A 9959-nucleotide genomic window follows, 5' to 3' on the forward strand; every position below is an offset into this window, starting at 1 on the left:
CAGTAATTGTTTCTTTCGTTTTCATGAAACTCTGAAGAAGAAAGGGCTGGACATTCAGATTCCTTGGGCTTTGATATTTGGAAGCATGATCTCCAGTCTCCCACAGAAGGCTAGAGGTGAAGGAAAATTCAGACACAGAGATTTCTAAGAAGAGTCTGCTGACAACATGTCCAAGGTGTCTTCTGAAAATTATAAGACATCCTGAGTTTCGGCTAGGGGATTGGCTCTAGCTCCATTGTCCCTCCCCCTGTCCTTCAATAAAGTCTCTGCAAAAGCCCTTAGAGCCTGTGTTGCTCCACAGGAAGCCAAGAAACAGAAACAAGAAAAGGAGCTTAGCTGCTGGTAAGTTGGGGTCTGACAATTTAAAATTTATCGTTGGAACGCCTGCTCTATGACAGATGCCTCCTAAATTCTAGAGTAGTGCTCTAATGGAGTATCCACTTGCCACATGTGGCTTTTGAGGGCTCATGTTTCTTTCTTGATCTGAAATGTGCTTAAGTGTAAAATATACTTAGTGTAGTTTTTTTGGGTTTTTTGGTTCTGTTTTGTTTTGTTTTTGAGACAACATCTCACTCTGTCGCCCAGGCTGGAGTGCAGTGGTGTGACCTCGGCTCACTGCAACCTCCCCTTCCTGGATTCAAGCGATTCTCCTGCCTCAGCCTCTCAGGTAGCTAGGCCTACAGGCGTGCACCACCACGCCCGGCTAATTTTTTGTGTTTTTAGTAGAGACGGGATTTCAGTGTTAGCCAGGATGGTCTCAATCTCCTGACTGTGTGATCCGCCCACCTTGGCCTCCCAAAGGGCTGGAATTACAGGTGTGAGCCACCGCAGTTGGCTACTTAGTGTAGTTTAATCATTAGTATGATAAAAACGATACAACTTATTTCATTAATAACTTTTATGTTGGTTATGTGTTCCAATGATATTATTTTTCATTTGTGGGTTTAATCAAATCTATTATTACAATTAATTTCTCCCAGTGATTTTATTTTTTTAACATGGCGACTAGAAAGTTGTGAATCACATGTGTGGCTGGCATTTAGGGACTGCATTACCACATCTCTACTAAAAATACAAAAAACAATTAGCTGGGCATAGTGGTGGAATCCTGTAATCCCAGCTGCTCAGGAGGCTGAGGGAAAAGACAGGCGGAGGTTGCAGTTAGCCAAGGTTAGCACTCCAGCCTGGGCGAGAAGAGCGAAACTCCACCTCAAAGGTAAATAAATAAATAAACAAACAAACAAGTGAAGGAGCCAGATGTGAGAAGCTTAAGAGGATGAGCATGGTAGGCAGAAGGAGCAGAGACAGAAGAAGCCCTGAGATGACAATGAGCATGTTCAAGGAACGAGAGCCCGCTGTGGGTGGAGCACAGTGTGTCCAGTGAAAGTGCCAAGATGAGGTCTGAGGGATGCACAGGGAAGATCCAGGGGTGCTTCAGGGAGCTTGATAAAGATAAGTTAGAAGTCTGTTTAGCCATTGGAAGGTGTTAAAAATAACATCACCAGCTGGGCGCTATGGCTCATGCCTATAATACCAGCACTTTTGGAGGCCAAGACAGGCATATCGCGAGGTCAAGAGATCAAGACCATCCTGGCCAACATGGTGAAACCCTGTCTCTACTAAAGATACAAAGATCAGCTGAGCATGGTGGCGCGCAGCTGTTCCCAGCTACTGGGGAGGCTGAGGCAGGAGAATCGCTTGAACTTGGGAGGCGGAGGTTGCAATGAGCCAAGATCGCGCCACTGCACTCCACTCTGAGTGACAGAGCGAGACTCCATCTCAAAAATAAAATAACATCACCATCTAATTAGACCTTTTAAAAGCTCATTTGGTTTTCTTCTGGAGATTGGATTGTAGGGCAGGAGAAAGCAGGACCAGGAACAAGCTATTTGCAAGGTTGGTGCAAACATCCATGCCTGACAGGACCGTGGACATGAGTACTGGAGATGGAGATGGCTCTGGCTGTGTATTCAGCAGGTTCTATAGACAGAATAAATAGGACTTGGATGGGATTGTGGTGAGAGAAAGGGAAATGAAAGATTAGTTCTAGACTGGAAGCTTTAACAACCAAATGTTTAAACTCAAATAGATACAAAATATTGGAGAGTGGCAGGTTTGGGAGGATGAGGCAATTAACCATTTGGTTGAGCCACATTAGGTCCGGAGTGTCTATGGGACTCCTATGGGGAGAGGTAATATCAGACTGGAGCAGTAGGGTAAGGCCAAGGCTGATAATTTAGATGAGAAGACAGCATGATATTTTAAGCCCTGAGACTGGATAACATCACCTGTGGAAAGACTATATAGAGATAAGAGAGGTGGGGAACAAGTAAAAGCCGTGGGACTCTCCTAAATTTAGAGTCAAATTTAGAGCAGAAAATACTAGCAAAGGGGACTGAAAAGAAGTGGTCATTAGAACTTTAAAGGCAAGTGAAAGTGTGTGTGTGTGTGTACATGTATCATCTCATGGCACAGGAAAAAGTGTAATTTAAGGAGAAAGAAGAGATCCAATGGGTCCTATATCACTAAGGCACTGAGATAAGAACCAATATGTATTTGCACCCACTGGATTTGCAGCCTTGAGATCATAAGCATTCTCAAGAAAATGTACCAGGTAGGTGCTAAGGACTGGAGTCAATACGGACTGGACTGAGGAGAAAAGATGAGGCAAGGAATCAAAGGGAGCAAATACAGATGACTCCTTCCAAAATCTGGGTGTAAATTCTTTTCACAGAAAGAATTCTCTTAGGAGAAGTAGGGTTAACACCGGAAAGGAATATAGTCTAAGGATTTTTTTGGTTTTTGTTGTTGTTGTTGCTTGGGTTTTTTGTTTGTTTTGTTGTTGTTTGTTTTTGAGACAGAGTCTCTGTCGCAGGCTGGAGTCAGTGGTGAGATCTCAGTTCATTGCAACCTCCGCCTCCCAAGGTTCAAGAGGTCTTCATGCCTCAGCCTCCCGGGTAGCTGGAATTACAGGCACATGCTACCACACCCAGCTAATTTTTGTATTTTTAGTAGAGACGGGGTTTCACCATGTTAGGCAGGCTGGTCTCAAACTCTTGGCCTCAAGTGATCCACTCGCCTCAGCCTCCCTAAGTGTTGGGATTACAGGCATGAGCCACCACCCCTGGCCAAGGATGGCTTCTTTTTAAAGGGAGGGGATATGATGACATTTATGTAATAGTGAGAATGATCTAGCAGAAATAAAATAAGGGTTTGTTTTTGGCAGAAAACAGAAGGACAAATGCAGGAGGAAAGTTAGTGGGAAGGTGAGAGGGCATCCCGAGCCAATGTAGGGAGGGAAATTATTGGAAAGAATAAGAAGTCTTGATTCACAGTGACAGGGGCAGGTAGACTGAGGATTAGGGGAGGAAAGGCTGAGAATTTCACATCTAGTTGTTACCATTTTCTCATTATAATGTCAGTCAAGGGCATCTGCTGAGAGTGGGAAAAACAGATTAAATAAGGTACTTTTTGGAGAAAGCAGGGTTGAAATCATTAAGGTGTGGGATAGCAAGTGCGTGAAGAAGTTGAGTAACTTAATGAGGAACTGCTGAGTTCTCATGTGAAATCCGTGGTCATGAATTCGGTTGCAACTCTCAATAATTGTGACATTGAGCAAGTCATTTCCCCTCTCCGAGCTGTACTTTCCTACCTATTATGCAAGGATGGCACTTTTCCCAAAGCAAGGATGTTGTAATAAGAGATGATAAAATATATAGCACCTGGCACATATTGAGGACTCACCAAATGGCAGCCCTCATAATCAGTGTAGGTATCATCTGTGGTTCACAGTTCTCCTCACATTACAACTAGGGTGGACCCAAAACTTTGCAACTTTTGCCTTGTTAACCTGACCCCACCTGGCATTGCACAATCATCCTTTCTTGTTGTATCATTTTTTTTTTTTTTTTTGAGATGGAGTTTCACACTTTTACCGAGGCTGGAGTGCAGTGGCACAATCTCAGCTCACTCCAACCTCTGTCTCCCACACTCAAGTGGTTCTCCTGCCTCAGCCTCCTGAGTAGCTGCGATTACAGGCACCCCCCACCATGCCCAGCTAACTTTTCTATTTTTAGTAGAGATGGGGTTTTACCATGTTGGCCAGGCTGGTCCCCAACTCCTGGCCTCAAGTGATCCACCTGTCTTGGCTTCCCAAAGTGCTGGGATTACAGACATGAGTCACTATGCCTGGCCTGTATCAACATTTTAAAATGAATTTGATATTATGGATAAATCATGTCTTCTAAGTGCCTTGTAGAATGTTCAGAGGGTGGGTAGAGAAAATCTGAGTCTGTTGAGGGACAATGGGGTGGGAGAGGGTTAACAGCTCAATTCGGTTGTACTCAATCTGGGTGAGCTCCAATTCCAGCTCTACTTCTATCTACCTGGGAACGCTGAACAATTAATGTAGCCAGTATAAGGCTTAACTTCCTCGTCTGTACAATGGTTATAATAATTACTAGGTTGGTGCAAAAGTAATTGCAGTTTTTGCTATTCAATGGCAAAAACCGCAGTTACCTTTGCACCAACCTAACATCACTAAGATTAGTCAACATTCACCACGTCTCAGGATGTGCTCAGTGCTTACACATATTAACGCAGCCCATCCACAGATCCTGTGAGAGGAGTTGTGAGGGTTAAAGGAGAACCTCTTGGCACGTGGATAACGTTCGTAAGTAGAAGCTGCTATTGCTCTGAGCATCGTCCTTGTCCTGATCGTGAGCTTCATAATGGATTATGCCCCATAACACGGCACACAACCTGGTGAGGGCCAAGCATTCCCATTTGTCACAGACTTACTCAGTCTAGGCTAAAAGATTTCCATGTCTATCCTCACTTAACCCTCACCTGAAAGTTAGACTTCACCATAAAATTGTCCTCTTTCCACAGAGCAGAAAACTGAGGCTCAAAGAGTTATCACTGACCAGGAACACATAGTGAAGAGATATCACAGATGAGATTAGAATAGAGATCTAGCTGACTCCAGAGCCCAGTCTTCTTTATAACAGTGACTCTCAATTGAGGGTGATTTTGCCTCTGAGGGGAACTTTGACAATGTTTATAGAACCTGTTGATCGTCATTCCTGAAGAGGGAGTTGCTACCGGTATCTGCAAAAGATAGAGGCCAGGGGTGCTGCCAAACATCTTACTCTGTAGAGAACAGTCCCTCACAGCAAAGAATTACCCAGCCCCAAACGTCAATGGTGCCGAGGTTGAGAAACCCTCAGTTACCTTAAACAATGTCCCATGGAAGACCTCAGTGAAAGTGACTGGTAGCAGCAGGAAGAAAAAGAAGAAATGAGTAAAAGAAAGAGGGTTGGCTGGACACGGTGGCTCATCCCTGTAATCCCAGCACTTTGAGAGTGTGAGGCAGGCAGATCACGAGGTCAGGAGTTCGAGACCAGCCTGACCAACATGGTGAAACCCTGTTTCTACTAAAAACACAAAAATTAGCTGGGTGTGGTGGCACGCACCTGTAATCTCAGCTACTCAGGAGGCTGAGGCAGGAGAATCCCTTGAACCCGGGAGGCAGAGGTTTCAGTGAGCCAAGATTGTGCCACTGTACTCCAGCCCGGGTGACAGAACGAGACTGTTTTGAAAAAAAAAAAGAGGGCTAAAAATCATCAGACTGGGGCATGGCCCTATCCTAGTAATCTTGGGGGAACCCCTTTCAAAGGCAGGACTTCAGTATACAAAGGCAGTGGCTCTGGAGGTGTTCATCTTGGTTTGCAAATCTTGCTGCCTCCACTGACTGGCTGGGCACGACGCTGAAAAAACTACGGAATTCCCTGGGTCGTGAACTCCCCCCAGTGTGACGGCTACTTCACAGTGTTATTATGAGTGTTAGATGTGAACAAGTGCTAGGGAATTGCTGCTTCTCTTAAAGATGCTGAATAGCTCAGTCTGAGATGATTCTCAAATTCTCATGGCCATAACAAATCATCCTGACTTTTACACAGATTCTAGAGTGGGATTTAAGAATATATATATTTTTTCCATTTTTATTATAAGTTCAGGGGTATATGTGCAGGTTTGTTATGTAAGTAAACTTGTATCCTGGTGGTTTATTGCACAGATTATTTCATCACCGAGGTATTAAGCCTAATATCCACTAGTTATTTTTCCCCATCCTCTCCCTCCTCCCACCCTCCACCTTCTGGTAGGCTCCAACGTTCCCCTCTTTGTGTCCATGTGTTCTCATCATTTACCTCCCACTTGTAAGTAAGAACATGTGGTATTTGGTTTTCTGTTCCTGCATTAGTTAGCTAAGAATAAAGAATACAATTTTAACAGGCAGCCTGGATGTCTCTGATAAAGTCCACACACCACAGCATAAGAAAATGTGCTCAAGTGGCAAGGAACTTTGTGTTGAATCTGAAAAAAAATTACAGATGTGACCTGGACCAGAGGCGGGGACTACATTTTTTGGATTTTTGTTCTTAAAAGAAAAAGAAACGAGATCTGAGAAGCCCTGCAGGTTATATTCTTACAATGTTATTGTCCACAATTTAGTCACGTGTCCACTGCTAAGGCAATACCTTGCAAGATAAAAGGGATTCTAGTTAGTGCTAATTAGACTAGTCAAGATTTACTCCCAACACAGAGAAAGGACACCTTCTCTGCAGGGTGAGTAACTAAACACAATTGCCAGTTTTTGAGCAGAGAAGAATGGGGAACAGTTGCTGGGTGGGCAACCAGCAATATCTGTCAAAAGTAAGGGTTTCAAAGTCAGGCCACGCTGAACTGAAGTCCTTAATCTATTACCTACTACCTAAGTGACCTTCAGCACATTTCACAATTACCATGAGCATCGATTTATTCTAATGAAAACTAGAAGTAATGAATATTACAGAGCTATTACATAGGCCAAACTGGATCCCATATGTAGTAATTAACACAATGCATATTCCCTAATAAGAATTTTATAAGTATTAACACAACTTATTATTCTCATAGTCTTTATCCCACAGACACCAAAGCTATACAAACGGGTACTAATTATTTGCATTCCAAACAGAGAAGAGCTCCACATCAAGTGGGGACAGGGAAAAGCAGGGGTAGACAGCAGAGATGGGACCCTCTTTGCTGACTTCCTCTAGTTCAGAGTCCTCAGGATGTACCATACTGCTACATATACCCAGTGACTGCTCAAAATCATCTTCAACAATAACCTCAAGCCAAACCCTCAAATTTCATCTTGAGTACTAGCCAAACAATAGATCCAGGGTTCTCACAGGTGAGGGACAGGAGCTGGGAGACTGGAAGAACCTGGGGCTTAAAGATATGTTGCAAAGCTTGCCAGCATGTTTGCATTGGGTGATGGGGGACGCAGATGTGAACCTGCTGACTGAGACTTGTGCCTTTCTCACAACGCTGAAGCTACCTCTGCTTAATTCTCCATTGTCCATACAATGTAAGTTCAGCGCTTCTGCTAGTGGACACAGCCTTGTAACCCTCTTGATGAAGTGATCAGCCTGATAAGTAAAATGCATATTGATAATGATGGGACTATGGAGGACTATCCCTTCCCAAAGAAACATCCAAGAGAATGCCAACTCTATAGCACCATTGTCAGCAAGGCTTAGTAGATAGAGTGGGTCTCCTGGCAGGAGTGTGCGCTTTAGTGAAAGTTGATGTGAGCTATGAACACAGATGCTGTAAGATGGTTCCACAGCTCAGAAATGGCCATTGTTGGAATGTTTCAGGTGCCGGCAAGATGGAAACGAACTTCTCTACTCCTCTGAATGGAAGTGAAGGAGTTTCCCATGAGTCTGCTGGCTATGCTGTTCTGCGGATCCTCTCATTGGTGGTGGTTGGGGTCACCTTTGTCCTCGGGATCCTGGGCAATGGGCTTGTGATCTGGGTGGCTGGATTCCGGATGACACGCACAGTCACCACCATCTGTTACCTGAACCTGGCCTTGGCTGACTTTTCTTTCACTGCCACGCTACCGTTCCTGATGGTCTCCACGGCCATGGAAGAAAAATGGCCTTTTGGCTGGTTCCTGTGTAAGCTGATTCACATCGTGGTGGACATCAACCTCTTTGGGAGTGTCTTCTTGATTGCTTTCATTGCACTGGACCGATGCATTTGTGTCCTGTATCCAGTCTGGGCCCAGAACCACCGCACTGTGAATCTGGCCATGAAGGTGATCATGGGACCTTGGATTCTTGCCCTAGTCCTTACCTTGCAAATTTTCCTCTTTTTGACTACAGTGACTCTTCCAAACGGGGACACATACTGTACTTTCAACTTTGCGTCCTGGGCTAATACCCGTGAGGAGAAGTTAAAGGTGGCCATTACCATCCTGACAGCCAGGGGGATTATCCGGTTTGTTATCGGCTTTAGTATGCCCATGTCCATTGTTGTCATCTGCTATGGGCTCATTGCAGCCAAGATGCATAAAAAGGGCATGATTAAATCCAACCGTCCCTTACGGGTCCTCACTGCTGTGGTGGCTTCTTTCTTCATCTGTTGGTTCCCCTTTCAACTGGTTGCCCTTCTGGGCACAGTCTGGCTCAAAGAGATGTTGTTCTTTGGCAAATACAAAATCCTTGAAGTCCTGAATAACCCAGCGAGTGCTCTGGCCTATTTCAACAGCTGCCTCAACCCCATGCTCTATGTCTTTGTGGGTCAGGACTTCCGAGAGAGACTGATCCACTCCCTACCCAGCAGTCTGGAGAGGGCCCTGTCTGAGGACTCAGCCCCAACCATTGACACGGCTACCAATTCTACTTCACCTTCTGCAGAGGTTGAGTTACAGACAATGTGAGGATGGAGTCAGGGATCTTTTGAGTTCTGTCTCATCCTACCTTAATGCCAGTTCCAGCCTCATCTACTCTTGAGTCATATTGAGGCAGTGAAGGATGAGCAGCTCAGGTATTTATTCAGGAAAAATGCTGTTGCGTCCCTGATTTGGAGCTAAGAAATAGACAGTCTGCCTACTATAATATTAGTATTATTTTTGGTTTTTGGACCTCTGCCTGTACTCCGGGGTAAGTGGAGATGGAAAACATGGGAAGAGAAAGAATGATGGAGATTTGTAAGAGTTAGATAAGATAGCGTATAATAAGGGGAAGACTTTAAAGTAAAACATTTATACCATAAAGTAAAATGTTTGCTGTAGGGTTTTTTTATAGCTATTTTTAAAAATCAAACTATGGAAGTTTTCTTCTATTTTTAGTTTACAAAGAGTTTTCTGTTTCTTTTTCTTATATCATGAATAGAGGTTGCATTTTATCAAATGCATTTTCTACATATATTACGATGATCATATTATTATTCTTTCATGTAAATCATTATAAATTATGTTCATTAAGTTCTGAATGTTAAAGTACTCTTGAATTCCTGGAATAAACCACACTTAGTCCTGATGTACTTTAAATATTTATAATATATCTCACAAGAGTTGGTTAGAATTTCTGTGTTTATGTTTATATAAAGATGGCTCTGTTATCTCACTTTTTTCTACTATCCTTGCTAAGTTTTACATTAAACTTGTAATAGTCTCTTAAAAGGAATTGAGAAGTGATTTCTCTTGATTCTATTTTCTGGTGGTATACCCTTATTAAATATTCAGAAAAATTCGCCAGCGAAGCAAACTTGGTCTTGTGCTTTCTTTCTAGGAAGATTTTTAGTAACAGGTTCGTTTTCTTTAACAGTCATTAGACTCTTCTAGTTTTTTTTTTCCCACATTTGTCAGTTTTGGTAAACTGTGATTTTCAAAGAATTTGGCCATTTCATTCCAACTGTCCAACTCATTGGCATGAAACAGTGTAATAGCTGTTTAAAAGTTATAAAACAGTATGAAACTTGATATGTTTTCTTTCATTTATTTATTTTTCCTGATTCTTGTTCTTATTGTTATTATCCTAGAGCACAGCCTTTGGAGATATGGTTTCTTTTAAACAATGAAAATATAAGCTCTCTGAAGGCAGGGATTTTGGTCTGTATTGGTC

At 43.2% G+C, this 9959-nt stretch overlaps 1 protein-coding gene across 1 annotated transcript; it reads left to right on the forward strand.

Annotated features, from left to right (window-relative positions):
• The first annotated feature begins 207 nt into the window (after window positions 1–207).
• FPR2 (formyl peptide receptor 2) lies at window positions 208–9593 on the forward strand. Its single transcript, XM_017503882.2, has 2 exons — window positions 208–342; window positions 7707–9593. The coding sequence occupies exon 2, from the start codon at window positions 7718–7720 to the stop codon at window positions 8771–8773; it is 1056 nt and encodes a 351-aa protein (XP_017359371.1). The 5' UTR covers window positions 208–342; window positions 7707–7717; the 3' UTR covers window positions 8774–9593.
• The last annotated feature ends 366 nt before the right edge of the window (window positions 9594–9959 follow it).

The sequence above is a fragment of the Cebus imitator genome, unplaced genomic scaffold (genome assembly GCF_001604975.1).
Source record: "Cebus imitator isolate Cc_AM_T3 unplaced genomic scaffold, Cebus_imitator-1.0 Scaffold316, whole genome shotgun sequence".
NCBI classification, from domain to species: domain Eukaryota; kingdom Metazoa; phylum Chordata; class Mammalia; order Primates; family Cebidae; genus Cebus; species Cebus imitator.

Excerpts from the sequence above, each read along its gene's own strand:
- FPR2 (XM_017503882.2), top strand. The coding sequence starts at position 7,718 with ATGGAAACGAACTTCTCTACTCCTCTGAATGGAAGTGAAGGAGTTTCC.